The 16,206-nt window shown below is 33.9% G+C and overlaps 1 protein-coding gene across 11 annotated transcripts in view; it reads left to right on the top strand.

Annotated features, from left to right (window-relative positions):
- The window catches only part of LOC146001468 (zinc finger and BTB domain-containing protein 8A-like), a 212,921-nt gene that overhangs the window by 165,215 nt on the left and 31,500 nt on the right, over positions 1-16,206 (top strand). The window contains exon 6 of one of the 11 annotated variants that reach the window (XM_083138822.1): positions 10,987-11,255. The exons of 7 other annotated variants lie outside the window; for them this stretch is intronic. In XM_083138822.1, the coding sequence (XP_082994948.1) occupies positions 10,987-11,246 (260 nt within the window). In that variant the 3' untranslated portion in view covers positions 11,247-11,255. Of the gene's footprint in view, positions 1-3,965; positions 4,505-5,859; positions 6,275-9,376; positions 9,831-10,986; positions 11,256-16,206 lie in introns of those variants that run through there. 3 more of the 11 variants (XM_083138814.1, XM_083138815.1, XM_083138806.1) reach the window with 3 other exon arrangements.

The raw sequence follows: 16,206 nt of genomic DNA, 5'->3' as shown, positions 1-16,206 counted from the left end.
GCATGAATTGTATGTGGACCCCCTTCCCCTTTCCCACACAGTGTCAGGGAGATAGGAAGTACAGCGGAACCTTGATTTTACATTTTTCAGGGACCAAGCCGAAAAAAACTTAAAATGCAGGAAAATGTAGAATTTGAATTTGAATTTTTATTTTCTTCCGTAGACCCTTGATTAAAAGGGCATGGAAAATGTCAAGATGCAAAATGGTGTTTAGTTATTACATCATTATAACAAAACAAACAGAAGAAACATTGTGTACTACATCGATATTACATCATTACACCAAAGTAAAAGCAGAAAAATACATCATTACATTGCAATAAATATAATAGAAAAATGGCATTGCATCATTAAAGAAAGAATAAAAATAGAAAACATATTATTCAGTACATTGACATTGCATCATTAAAATAAGAATAACAATTAGAAAAGAAAAAAATGTTTGTTTTGCTGGAATTTCAAGCAGGGAGGCTGTCTAGTTCCGCTATCGTGAGATTTACTTGTGAAGTGTGCAAGGATTGAGCAGGTTCTAATTTATATTGTCTTGTTCTATGAATTCTGCAAGACTGTAAAGAGCTCTCTCTTTCAAATAGTTTTTTAATGTTTGCATTTGTTTATTTTTGGGAGTTATCAGTTCTACCTCATGAGGCAGCTGGTTGTAGAATATTTTCCCTGCTTTGGCGATTGTTTTGAGATATTAAGTCTAAGCTGTTTCTGGTAGTAATTATCTTTTGTTTTTATGTTGTGGTTGTGTATTTGGTTATTTTTAGTAATACTTGTAGCATTTATAATAAATGTTATTGCCTTATAGATGTATAGGGAGTATATTGTCATTACTTGTTTCTCCATGAATAATTATTTGCAAGATGCCCTACAGTCTTGTTTGTACATAATTCTAAGTACTCTCTTTTGACGTCGCTCCACCCCGTGCCATTATGCCATATTCAATATATAGGTAAATTTGTCCATAATATATGTATTTGTAATTTCTGATAATTTATATTCAGCCATTTGTTTTAGCAGGTTAGATGATAGCACTGCAGATGTTGTTAATTTGTTTTTCACACTTTAATTTTTGATCTACTGTTATGCCCAAAAACTTCACTGAAGATACAGTTTCAATGTCTATGCATAGTGTTTGTGATCCATGGTTCGGATTGTATTGAAAACCATAAATTTTGTTTTATTGTTGTTTATTATTAATCCATCCATGTGAAGTTAGATATTGTGCCAGTTGGTTCCACTGTATGTGCAATATCTAAGGAAATACTCTGATGACTTCATGGGAGAAGTCAGACAGTAGCATGGCCATCTTGCCTGCATTTGGCATTCTTGGCACTTATCTTTTGAAAAGATACAGTAGATTATAGGGAATGCATGCAGTGTATAACATGTGTACCTGATAACCTTGAAGTTTAGCAGATAAGACTTCAACAACAGGTACAGATAAAAATTGATGACAGTATAACACATATGCATTGATTAATTCAACTGTTGAAAGTGCTAAGTTATTTTGCATCCCTGAAAGAAAAGAAATATATATAAAGTGAAATGTAACCTGCAGATTAAATAAGATTTTGTTTCATACTACTTGTACTTCAATACATGTCAATCCAATATGTATATTTATTTCAGAAGGTTAATAAAAAAGTATTATTTACTAAAATCGAAATTGTGTCTTTTTCCTTGTAAACCTTTTAACTATGTTTTTATCAGGGTGGATAAAATTCATGATTCTTATTTAAAAAATCATTTTTTATTATTTTTTTTATTTAAATCGATTTAAAAAAACACCCTTAAAATTGCTTGCATTGTTTTTGGCACCGTACATATAGATATATGTTTTTTATAGAAAGGCTTTTTATACAGAGCATTTCCTGACATTTGCTACGAGACTCGGTGGCAAGCAGCCCGGCGTCGCATGCTACAGTCTGTTTTTTCCGCTCTCCCTACCTTCGCTCTCTTTCCCTTTCTGTTGACATTGCAGACTGACGCCAGTATAATCTTCCCTGGGAAGTTGTGTTGTGTGGTGTCTGTGTGTTGAAGATTGTGGCTTAATATGACACCACAAAAGTTTACATTACAACAAAGGATTTATCTTGTCGAGTGCTACTTCGGAAAGAGGAATTGTGGAGAAGTGCGACAACGTTTTGCAACAAAATTTCCTGGTGTTCCCGTTCCACATAGGACCACTATATTAAACCTTGTAAAGAAGTTTAGAGTAACAGGCTCAGTTCTGAATAAAAGTGGAAAGAAAAATGGGGAAATCTAAAAAAGTAAGTATACAAAGACAATCGGCACACCATCCATGAGTTAAAAGAGAGTATTTTGGGAGAATTACAGTAGACGAACTTGCGCGTGTAAATGCCAATTTCCTTCGGAGATGCCAGGAATGTGTTGCAGCAGAGGGACATCATTTTCAACACCTTATGTAGTCAAGATTAGTACACAATATGAAAACTGTAATTTTAATAGCCGACTCTAGTGACTGTCGCGGACCCCGTTCACCGGGAAAGACAAGCGCAGATGCCGGGCCGCTTGCCGCCGAGTCTCGTAGCGAATGTTGGGGAATGCTCTGTAGTAAACGGCCCTGTAAAATATTTGAACAGTTTCACTAAAGCAAATAAAAAATCACATGTAAATTTTTCTGTTTCTAGTATACATGAACCTTTCATGGAAATGTTTGTTGAGTTTGTTAATGAAACTATAATAATTTCAGTAACTTTTCTTCCAGTGAAAATAAATCATTCTGGATGTACTCTATAATGTAAATAATGTAGATTTTGAGTAAACAGATGTCTACAATGTCATAGAAAAGTATGAATTGGAAAGTGTTTAATCACCAGCCTCTGTGACAAAGTGGTCAAAACCTGAGGTCCCAGGTTAGAACTATGGTTAAAACATCATGAGTTTTATCATTCACTTTCGTAATTGTGATTAACTCAAGAGAAAGGAAAGCAATGTAAGATATCCAAACATTTAAAGTGTTTAATGCTGTAATACTTATTTCAAAATCAAATATTAATTTTTCATTTTACATAAGTTTAATTCTTAGTGTCGTAGTTGTAGCTTATATGATAGAGATGAATAATCCAACACATATGTATATAGTTGGGATGTATTCAAAATAAATACCCTGTTCCTTGAAAGTCCCAGAATTCTTTGTTGAACCAGCAACAAGAATATTGCCGACTTGTTTGGAAGAAATAGACATGTTCTCTGGTTGAGAAAGCATAATGACAATGGCTATAGGACTTGAAGGACTGGACACACATCACCCAGTCAAAAGTTGTGATGGCCTTCCTTAGCTCTTGTAGAGATATTGTACTACATAGTTTAGTTTTTAAGAGTTGTCGAGCCGGACCCTGTGGCCGAGTGGTTAGCACATCACACTGCGATGCCAAGGGTCCCGGGTTTGAATCCCACTCGGGCTTGGTTGTTTGTGAATGTCCATTCATCAATTTCATCACTCATCCCCATCTTCGCAAATTAGCCAAGAGGCACAAAACAGGAAGTAAAATAAACTAAATCAATCAAATCAATCAATTAAGAGTTGTTGAGCTTTCAATGTCTTATTTTTATTCATGGTTGTGATTTTTCCTTGTGAAATTTACAGTTATTTTTTTCAAAACTTCTTGCCATCTAACCTTAGGTGTTTATTGGGTGGTATTTCAAAGAGGAATGAGGGAGAATTCTCCTCTCTGGTTTTCTGCATCCGGCCTGTGGTTGCTAATTTTTGACACTTTGCTTTGGAGGAACTGTAAATATATGTATGATTTACATAATATCCCAATGGTTTAAGAATAGTTATTGCAATGTCTGCTACTATTTTTCTATTATCACATTGGTCTTTTTATGTATTTTTTCTGTATTGTTATAATATGTAATCCAATTATTTATAGTTGTATCCTATTAAATGATTAATTCCTTTCTTAGTTATCACTGATTTCCTTCTATTTCTGTAGAGCCTGAATGGCTGAGTGGTGAATGGTTGGATGTATTCTCAAAAACCGGTTCTTGGCCACCAGGAGAGACTCCACAAATGCAAGATAATTCACCCAAGGATCAAACTGTCAGTGCCTTTGAAACTCCAAAAGCTTATGTTTGCAACACATGTGGAAAATCTTTCAAATATCCTGATTCGTTGTATAAGCATAGAAGTGTACATGAAGGCAAGACTCAATGTCCTATATGTCAGGTGGTTCTAAATCGCACATCGTACTTGAAACAACATCTTGTTGTTGTTCATGGTGTTGGACAGTGACTGCAATGAATTTATTCATGTTCAGTGCATCATTAGTAGAAGATGTTCTTTATATTTTACATAAAATTTTATATGTGGTTTCTCTGAATGGTTAATAAAATTTGGTTGTTGTATATTAGTAACATTCTATCATTTTATGGACAAGACACACTAGCTGGTAATCATGTGTAATAAACAGAAGGAATTGTGCACACACCACACACATATACATATTAAGGTTAAAAATATATGATTCACAATATACAAAGCTAGCAGAATGACTAAACATAAATTTACAAAAATAATAAATACTATCAATAAGGAAAATTATAAAAATCACGAAAGAATATTCTGATCTTGCTGTCTTAAATTGAATTTTTTGGAAGTTATTTCTCTCTTTATTTTTTGCCCTCCTTAAGAATTGCCATGTAAATTATTATTAAGAGTAGAATTGGGACAAATTAATTGGTATTCTTTGTTATCATTTGTAATAGGTACTTTGATTTTTGGTAGAATTGCTGTTAGGAATGTAAAAGTATAATTTATATACCCTGGTTTTGTAAAGTAAAAAGCTTAAATGCACAGTTCCTTTTCTTAAAGTAAAACCTACTGCAGTTAGCTGTTTGCATACACTAATTAAGCAGATGATTGAACCATTCATGTTCCCCGTAGAATATTTGTAATTCTATATCAGATCAGTAGAATGTCAGTTACATAGGTATTATTAAATTGCGTACCAGTCCATCATTAATTAAAAGTAGCTCAAAAAATTTATAAGGGTACTGATTATAAATTGTTGGACATTGAGTGATTATTGTGGATTATTTGTGTAGGTTATGCTCAGAAAGTTTTCTGATTGTGTTCAGATTTTATACACCTTTGCAATGCATTGGTATATTCCTATTTATTAAGCATCTATTGTAAATACTAGAAAGTGTCTGAAGCAACACTTTCAATTAAATAAAAACAATCAAGAAGGTCACAATGTGTACTTTTTTTTCTAATCCTAATTTTTCGATCAAGATCACTTTCAAGCCTTTGTTTAGCAACCATACTAGGTTATCTTCATTTTGAAATAGCAATTGCACCTGATTCTATTTGAACCTAGCAGTTACGGAATGTCTTAGAAATGTTTTAGCATGGATTGATGTTACAGCAGCAATTTGTATTTATTTACTCTGTCTGATTATTTCATTCCGTGTAAATGTAATATGAGGTATTGCAGTATTTTTTACATATATTTTTATGTGATTATCCTACCTAGAAATTTAAAATTTGCAACAAATTCATATTTTTCATTTTCATTTACACCTTGATTCCATTGTGGTAATGTTGTAATCTTTTAATCAAGGGGTCAGACATTTAGTCCCCAAACAACCACTCTGCAATAGTTCAGATGCCCAGGATTCAGGAAAGAATCGGCTAGTGTTCGTGAATTAATTTAAATTAGTACTTTCCGATACTAATTGCACAACTCTTGTCTTTCCACAATAGACTTAATTTTAAATAATTCAAGTCAGAGACATACTTGCAAGAATAAGTTAACGTTTCTATTTCCATGTGAAATTAAAATATTGCATTCCATGTAGTAATGGAACTTTGTTTCTTGTTTCCAGATGGTACAAGTGGTTTATGTTATTCATTACCATATGAGGAATCAAGACAAGCAACTTCTCGACAAGGAAAAAGGCCTTTTTCGTGTGAACTATGTGGATCAAAATATAAACATTTGACTTCATTATACAATCACATGCATGTTCACTCAAATGAAACAAAATGTAAATTTTGTAATAAGGTATTCAGCAGGAAATCAAATCTAAAATATCACATTCAAATGGTACATCATGTTGGCCCTGTTGAAAAGAAAAATTATGCAGAATATATGTAACCTTAATCTATTGCAGTTCTACATGTTTTTACCAATTCTGGTATTACAACCTCTGTTCTATTGTATATTTAAAGTTTTCACGATTTTAATGATTTTTCAAAATTGCAATACTCTAATCCTGTTGAGATTAAATTAATCAGCAATGTGCCTTTGTAAGTAACTATCAGTTTCTTTAAAAAATATATTAAATTATTGCAATGTTCTGAGTTATTTCTTCACATATGAGATAAGAATTCAAATAATAATCTTGATATTTTTTAAATATTGTGGGTGAAAATTGATGAGTGATTTGCTCATGAATAATGTATAGTAAGAAATAAATTAAAACATATTTATATATCACACTTTATTTATATAATTGTATCTCAGTTGATGAATTTCAAATGCTGATTTTAGAAGTTTTATTGCAGATAATTACATTATTACAGAAATATTTTTTTTCTTGGTTGCACCCTGTACCCCCTGCCCCACTCTGGTATTACTGGAACATTTCAACACCATACACAGATACTTTTTCTAGCAAGTTTAGACACTGAAGAATTCATCTGTATTGGATCAAAATGTCTCAGGGGAAGAAGACATCACAAGAAGCACACTATAATGTTTGAATTGCTTCAGAAATAACATTAAATTACTCCTACAGTTGTTACCATTGTTATATAATCCCTAAAGTACAAAATAACATAAAAACTTGTATTGTCCTAAACAATTAAATATTTCAGGACCTTAAATGTTTTAAATTGATTCCCTAATTAGCATTCACATTAAGAGCATGAGTTATAATTTTGCATAAAGTGTACAATTATTGCAATTCTATCAAAATACAATTTGATATTGAGAAAGGCTTCTGATGTATTCTAAAGTATGTGTATTTGTTATGGAGAGTGAAAATGTTTCCTCTTTATTAACATTTTCACTATTCGGAGCAGGGTGGATAAAAATCATGATTTTTATTTAAAACAATCATTTTTGATGATTTTTTTTTCATTTGAATCATTTTTTTTATTTTCTTTAAAACCACTCTTAAATATGCTTGCATGGTTTTTGACACCATACATATAAATAAATGTTTATTATAGAAAGGCTTTTTCTAGTAAACGGCCCTGTAAAATATTTGAACAGTTTGATTGAAGTAAATAAAAAATATATGTAAATATACATTTTTCTGTTTCTCATACTGTATGTATGAACTTACTATGGAAATGTTTGTTCAGTGTGTTAGTGAAACTATAATAATTTCAGTAACTTTTCTTTCACTGAAAATAAATCATTCTGGATGTACTGCATACTTTTATCTTAAAATATTTTTATGGTCCTTGTACATGTAGCTGAACTTTCGCAATTTCTTTAATGGTAGTTTGCAAAATATCAGCTGCCATGCATATTTACAGTTAATGATAATGACACTATTTATGGTTTAACATGATTAGTATTTTGTATATTTTTATACACAAAATGTTTGCTAACTTTGCCCATTAAAATTATTGAAGTTTATTTCAAGAGAAATTTACTTGTGTTTACAGTTTACATTTTACATTTCCTTTCGTATGAGCTTCACACCATCAGTACATATACATTTTGTTTCCTTTCTTAGAGCCTGACCCTGTGACCAAGTGGTTAGCACATCACGCTGCGACGCCAAGGGTCCCGGGTTCGAATCTCGCTGGGGCTTGGTTGTTTGTGAATGTCCATTCATCAATTTCATCATTTCATTACTCATCCCCATCTTCGCAAATTAGCCAAGAGGCACAAAACGCGAAGTAAAATACACTAAATCAATCAATCAATTTTCCTTTCTTAGAGCCTATTAACACCATTAAATGATTACAAGAGTAATATACTCTCACCAAAAGTGTTTCTGATAGCTACAAAATCCTTATCTACATTATTCTGTAAATTATTTATTTAAAGTAATTTAAATCAGTGATTTAAAAAAAATCACCTGATTTAAATCAATCTACTTTGATTCGGAGCAACAATTGGCATTTCTGGTCTGACTTTATATTCTTCAACCTTTCTCCTTTCTATTCATGTGCTTTGTGTAAGTAACATATTCCTAAAGTAAGTGCATAAACCATTGATGCATAAGCACCCAATGTCATTATATCATCACTCATCTTCATTGTCGCAATTAGCCAAAAGTGGCAGAAAGCGATGCTAAATAACAAAAATCCATCAATCAACCAATGCAAGCTGTGTAGGTCTTCCTCTCATTCAACTAAGGATGAGGAAACTTCCTCTTTACCCTTAAAAGTGAGGATACTGTAAATGTCACATGTGAAGAATGCCTAAATGCTTGTCTGCAGATCAACTTATTTTTTCCTGAAGTACACACACAAACTTGTAAATTTCCCATAAAGAACTTTACTGGTTTCTTCAACTCCTTAATTAAATATATGAAATCAGAGGACTGCGATAAGTTTTACATTACAAAAAGAAAATGCATACTTGGACATTTACTGTATAAAATGGCAAATTTTGCACCAAAATGTGTTGGTAAGATTATCAACATTTTTTTTTTCAGACCTGGATTGAGTACTGATTGGTGAGTTGTATATCTAATTTCGATAAATTTCCCACATGAGGACATGTAAAGTATCAAATTTCTTCTTATGGTTGATTATAAATGGCTTCCATACCTGAAATTGTGATGGAAAAATCTTTCATTTACAATAGGGATGGACTGATGAAATTTTGGCTGATACTGAAATTACTGATATGAAAATTTATCGACACCTACTCTGATACATTTTTTCTTTAATTTCTTGAAGAACTTGACTGTAATGTGTTTTGTTTTGGAAAATATTCTGTCTGTACAGATGTAAGGCATTTGAATTACATGTTTATAAATGTAAAAACCATAACAAAATGGCAGAATTTTGCACTAAATTACAGGCTAGTTGTAGGTATATTGGACATTATCAGTAATTTTACTGATAAACTGTTATGCCTATATCAGCCAGTACCAATAGAGAAGTGATTTGCCCCAACTTTAGTTTATATTAACATCAAACAATTTTTAATATTGTAAAAGTATTCCTTTAATGTTTTTGCTATACTGATATCCACTTCACACATCATATACTTTGGTCTATATTTGTAAGGAAATAAGTCATTAGAATACCTTTACTATAAAGAGACTAATTATATCAGAAGTGCATATTTTCCCTCTAAATGTTAGCTTGTTCTTCATAGTATGTTTCTTCTGAAAATAATGAGATGCTTCATTCCTTTCTTATTCTCAGAAAGCATCTGGCAGGAGTCAAGCATGTCAGGATTATTTGGTTCTGATACAACGCAAGGAACTGAACCTGGTGTGGATTCTCATAAAGTATATTTTGCGTGCAACATGTGTGGCAGAAGATACAGTCATCAGACATCTCTTGCTAACCATATGCAAGCTCATAGAAATGAAACCAGGTGTCACATCTGTAATGTGGTGTTCAGTAGAAAGTATGTTTTGGTGCGCCACTTGAAAACTGTTCATAGAAATTACACAAACAGTATGCTAAATACCTAACAGGATGCAATGTACAATATTTTATCTTGACAAGAATTACTTCCATCACCTTCCAAATGGATTTTTCTCACTGCTGTATATAAGGTTCAGTAATTGTTTCAGTGCTCCATATGGAACTCATAAAAAGATAAACAATAGAAAATTCATATATTATCAGTGTTTGTGTAGTGTGTGCATACAAGAAAGTTAATTTTTTATGGAATTTTGTTCCATAACATGCCCCTCAACATAGGTGACTGCACTGTCCAGATGATTCAGAAGTTCTGATGGGAAAGATTTGATCATCCAACTTACAGGCTTGTCCTTGCATCTGGTGACTATCATGTCTTCCTGCCCTAAAGAAGTTGTTTGCATCTCAATGATTCAAAGATAGTAAGGTGTGAAGCATTGTTGGACTGGCTGAGGCTCCAAGTGGAAGAATTTTATGCAGAGCATATATAATAGTTGGTTCCACAGTACCAAAAGTGCTTGCATAATAATGGTGACTATGTAAAAAAAATGAGTGAATATGAATGTGTTTGCAACCACTAATACATTTTATTACACTTTTGTTGTTTTTATAACTTTATGTAAATGTCCCTTGGAAAACTACATATTTTTTAAAGTGGAAAATATGTTTATGATGTATAAAATTATGAATGAACCTACAGACTTCTGATACTGTAAGTGAAGGAGAAATAGTTGATTGAAAATACATTACTGCACAGTTGTTTCCCATAGTACATGCTTATTGTGTAATCCTGTAGGAATTATTGAGAGAAAAAAACACTATTGAAAAAATAATTTCCTAGGATATGATAAATTTTAGATCCCAGTTTTCTCCCACAAGCATATTTTATAATTATATTTTCATATCAGGTATAAATGATCGAATATATCTATTTCTACCCAAAAGGATAAAAAACATTTGATTACTCTGTTGCTATTAAATGTAGAAATGTTCTTGTTATAATAAAATGTAGTTTTATTTGGAGAATTTCTCATGTCAAAAGAATGGTCAGTTTAATTAGAAATTGTTTCACTTTTGTTGAATTGAGGGGGCTAATCTAAAGGCATAATATCCTAAGTATTCTGTAATATCTTTAAATTGACATTAATATATTTGCAAATGACTTGTATAAGAATAAAAAGATTAGATGCTAAGGATTTTAATAAATTTTAGAGAAACTGTTGGTATTTTCTTAGTTATCAATTTGAAGAGTTTGTGTTCATTGAGGTTAACTATTTTTTATGTTGGCAATGTAAGTACCATCCAGTACCCTCAAAACTGTTTAATGTTAAAACTGTTGGTATAACAGCATGATTTATGTGTTTTTTATCCTTTTTTCTTCCTAGACATTGCCTGGAAAGAAGTTTTATATTCAAGCCACTCCACAGCAATTGTTGAAGAAGGGCAGGATAATAGCCCTACACCTTATGTTTGTACTATGTGTGGGGGAAAATATAAATATTACGCATCTCTGTATTGTCACATACAGTCTCACAACAATCAAACTAAGTGCCCAATCTGTTCTATTGTGTTAAACAGAAAATATGATTTGCGAAGACATATGCGATGTGTTCACAAAGTTGAATTTGATGCTTCATTCAAGTAGGACATCAAGGTAAATATTGTAAATAAACTTCTCGTACTTCATGGATCAGGTTTCTGGAAGGAATTCCAAAGTTTTACCTGGTGGTTAGTTAAAGAGAATTTCATGATCGGCCAGTTTGTATTTCTAATTGATAGGCTCTGTTACTTATTGAAATCTAAGTAGTAATTCTAGCTGCATGTAAGACAATTATTTTTCTCTCTCTCTCTCTCTGTGTGTGTGTGTGAGTGGTTCAACACAGTAGCTTGAACACAAGTAACAGTTTTACTTTTATTAAATCTTATGTTGGAAGATTTAAGGTATCAAAAAATGCAACAGTGCTAAAAATGGGAGTGATACAGGGGGATGCTGCCCCAAGCTACGACAGTTTGTGCAAGGTATCTTCCCAGAAAGGATAATTTGCATAAGCACCCCACCAACTCAGGTTTCCAAAACACTTAATCAAGAATTTTCCCAATGCCCTCCGTGGTGAAGTAATCAGTGAGGCATGCTATGAGGGCATAGACCTCAGTTTCAAACCCTGGGTAAGTTGTGGCTGTATCAGTATGTTTCCCCTTTCATCATCATCACGATTAACTAAGAGGTAGAAAAGCAATGTAAAGAACTGAGATGGAAAGAAATATAAAAGCATTATCCCATTTATGAATTCCCACTTCGAGCACTGACACTAATTTTAGCAATTTTCATTTAGGATTCAATATCTTGGTGCATTACAAATAATTTTTACAGGTATGATTCTTTAAGCTATTTTATTTCATTCTGCACGGATTGCCTGAAAATTATGCAGAGCATAACTTTGTTATACTGTGGCATCACCAGAAAATTTTGTTTGAGTGGACACTAGAGTCTGCATGGAATCACTTTCACTCACCAGTAATCATTCAAGTTACCTATCTTTGAGTGTCCTGCGCTCGAGCGTAACACTTGTAGTGTAATGATTTACAGGTATTATCATTCCATATTATGGAGTCGAATAAGCAGCACTGTCAATCTAAAACCCATACATGGAAAGATACTACTTTATGAAATTACAATTCTAAATAATAAATTTGTACATTACTATGTGAGACCGAAATACTATATATGAAGGTATGCAGTATCTACAGATCGAAACTAAATGGAACCCCTGGGTACACATTCTGACAGACCTGCCTAAGCAATTCAAAATATCATATCACAGTGCAACAAATACTTGTACATAATTTTTCACTGTAGAAAAGGATAATCACATTCTGTGAAATAATAAAATTCAATAACAACATACAATTGAACATCATTTTAATGTGACAGTAATTGTAGAAACATACATATATAAAATACTCTTACATGAAAAAAAAAAATATATATATATATTGTAGAGATATGGAGATTATTAAACCGAGAAAACCTCGTCATGGTAATATTCACGCTTGTTTATTTCCTGGAATTGTCCGACCAACGGATGATCCCAAGAATGCGCTAACTTGTAACTTCCGTTAAACAAGGAACTGAAAGGCAAACGCGTGGATCAAAACAAGATCTACCGCGTTCGAAAGGTTTAACAACCTTTCGAAGCCTAAGATTATAAAAGCAAGCTCACTTCCGGAGCTCGCTCTCTTTTGGATTTTGACTCTAATCGACGCTCACATGGATAATTAGTCTCTGATTACTTTACAACACATTAACACTACTGAACTACGACGACGGAACACAGAGTTACGGCTGCCTAGCATGCTACAAGTCGCAAGGGATTGCTCGGTTTGGTGAGCTAAGGGTCGAAGGATAGAACCTTGGCACCTGTCACGATTCGGTCTGCAAGAAGCATCAGGACAAGAACATCACACACCTACCAGGTATGAACAAGCGTGAATAACCTTTACTTCAACTTTCCATATCTCTACCCTCCTAATCGGAGCAGGTTCAGCCAACAGATACAATTAAGCTGTACCTAAATGTATAATTGAAACTTCCCTGTGACCTCAGATCCTAGGTAAAACGGGATTACAACAACATATATATTCGTCTCGGTAGTTTCACCCTACAATCATCTTTTTCATTTTCACATATCACTATGTATTGGTAAAATAGACTAAACTACATGTTATTATGGAAGTGATGACTATGTTCACTTAAGTTTCAATTTGACTGCATCTTTCATTTCATTTGAGAGCTCACTACCACAGACAAATTACATTTATATGTGGTACTACCTAGTTTGGAGTGCCTGTTACTCACTCATGGCATTATGATGAGGGAAGAGCTCTCAATTCCGTACACTAGCATAATCTGTACAAACTATTGGGTGCCCAAGTGCAAACCTCTCACTGCAGCATACTAGTGATTGGGTTCCAAAATGGGGAGCAAGGTGCCAAAACTGGGGGGGGGGGGGGGGGCAAATGCAGTATATTTCCATTTTTAGATGCGATGGCAAATGTGGCAAAAAGTGCAGGGACAACTGCACCCCCCCCCCCCAATTCGCCGCCTCTGATAGTTATCACAAGGAGTAGAAAAAGCTATGAAAATCAACTTAGTTACAAAGTGCCAGAATTTTTTCATGTAAATCTTTGTGTGAATATTGTAAGGGAAGTAAAGAAGAGAAATAAAGGGGAAAGAAAGGAAAAGTTACTACACAATAACTCAACTGCAACTCAAAATAAAGTATTTTTGGCATTCAATGACACAGTGCACCAGTAATATTTTGTTCTTCATGCTATTGTTATTCCTGTCCTTGTTCTTATTGATTGATTTACTTTATTTTACTTTGCCTTTTGTGCCACTTGTGGCTAATTTGCGAAGATGGGGATGAGTGATGATATGATGTAATTGATGAATGGACACTCACAAACATCCATGGCCAGGCAGGGATTCGAACCCGGTACCCCTGGTATCATAGCACAATGTGCTAACCACTCCCACGGGGACCGGTTCCTGTTCTGGTCTTGCTACTACATCAGTATGTATTTTTTCAGAATGAATAAAGACATAAGCTCTTACGTTCATTTTGCTTTATGCCTCTCCGATGGCACAGTGGTTGCGTCATCGCCATGTAATCAAAGTGTTCCGGGTTTGATAGCCAGTGGAGGCATATAGTGGTTCGTAGGCCCAGAGCCTTACCATGCATAAGGTAAGTGGACTTAAAACACCAACTCAAACAATCATTTTGTTTTAAGTATTTGGATTAATAGAGCAATTACTGTGTTATCGTATTTTACATATACAAAGGCTGTCGCAGAGAAGGTGAGACTAATTCCTGTATAGGAAAACAGCGACCTCCATTGGCTAGAAAAGGTACTAGGGTGAAAATTTGCTTCATTAGCTGCTGATTGAGACCAAAATGAGCACAATAGGTCAAAAAGTCGTGACTGAGTAGCAGCTAAAAGACAAGTATGTACATGGACCCCTCCAAGAATCATTAAAATGAAACAAAAAAATTACAAACCACAAATTTTTTATTCAGAATCAGCTATATCGAGTAGACGTACATCTTTTTCAAGATAAGCAACATTGACAGCTAAGCAAACGTTCATACGCTCCTGCCACTTTGTGAATTTCTTTGAAAATTTGTCGTCAGGTAGCAAACTAAAGAAAACTTGCACTGTGGTGATCACTTCTTTGTTCGTCATGAAATGACGACCATGTAAAGTGGAATTTAAAAGTGGAAATAGCCAAAAGTCTGAGGGTGCAAGGTCTGGGCTGTATGCTGTATGCAGGAAAATTTCTATTTTTATCTTCATCGAGTAATCCTGAAAATCCCGCGCAGTATGCGGGCGTGCGTTATCGTGGTGCAATATGAAGGAGTTCTTAAAATGTGGCCTCTTTTTTGCTACGTGCTGGTGCAGAGTCTCAATAACTACTTGGTAATACTGTGGCTCTACTCAGTCTGTCTTACTTACGTAAAATTTAGAAGATTTCGCACTTCCGCGTTGCACAATTTAATGGTTCAATCCTATTAATTTCGAAGATCCACTGTCTTCATTCACAAAAGGGTACGGCGTTTGAAGCGGAGATGGTACCGTGTCACTCTTTTGTGAATGAAGACAGCGGATCTTTGAAATTAATAGGATTGAACCATTAAATTGTGCAATGCGAAAGTGCGAAATGTTCTAAATTTCACGTAAGTAATTTTAAACCGCGTTTACCGCAACCATCATGAATTCAGTCTGTCTTGATCTGCATATGCCTGTTGAAACATTGCATTTGTTTCCGCAGCACTTTTCCGTAAATGCCAACAAAATTTTATGGCATGTCACTGTTCATCTTGAATACTCATAGCGAAAAGCAATGTTATACACAAAAACCTGGAGGGGTAAAAGAAACATGTTCCATGTAAATCAACACAGCTGCTCACTAACGTGGTTTTGCAACATGTGACAACTTTCTACGGAAACAGAATGAGTCATCCTACACAATGCGACTAGTGCCAATACCATAGGCTGTGTTGCCAAGCCAAGTGAATTGCATATTAAGGACAATGGAACCTCTATCCTGGAATTGTGATGTACTGCCAGGGGCGCCGACTTGTCAAAATTATTGGGGGGGCTCTGATCACTGAAATAAATAAATGATGACTCACTCCCTCTCTTTTTTACAAAATAAAAAATACGTCTTCGTATAGCAGTTTTTAAGCAGCTATTATATTCCTCATGCAAATGAAATGTAACATGAAAAAAGTTTAGAAAATGTTTCAAAGTCTCTTTATGTCTATTGTGTCTGCTCATTTGTTTTTTAGATAACAGTTAACATTTTTATTGGAAAGTATGTATTTACATTAAGAGACCAACCTAAAAGTTTTATGCCAACCTCGGTGGCCGAGCGTGTTGGCGGGCAGACTCAACCAGCTTTGATCCAGAGGTCTCGGGTTCGAATTCTGGCGAGGGCATGGTCGTGTTTTAATGTCCGCAACAGACATGTGATGGGTTGCAAATAACCCATAAAATAAACAATATTTACAATATTTAACAGTTTTATTTAATTATTTACATAA

Source organism: Lepisma saccharinum, chromosome 17 (genome assembly GCF_977018435.1).
Source record: "Lepisma saccharinum chromosome 17, izLepSacc3.1, whole genome shotgun sequence".
NCBI classification, from domain to species: domain Eukaryota; kingdom Metazoa; phylum Arthropoda; class Insecta; order Zygentoma; family Lepismatidae; genus Lepisma; species Lepisma saccharinum.
This window is presented reverse-complemented; position numbering and strand designations above follow the sequence as displayed.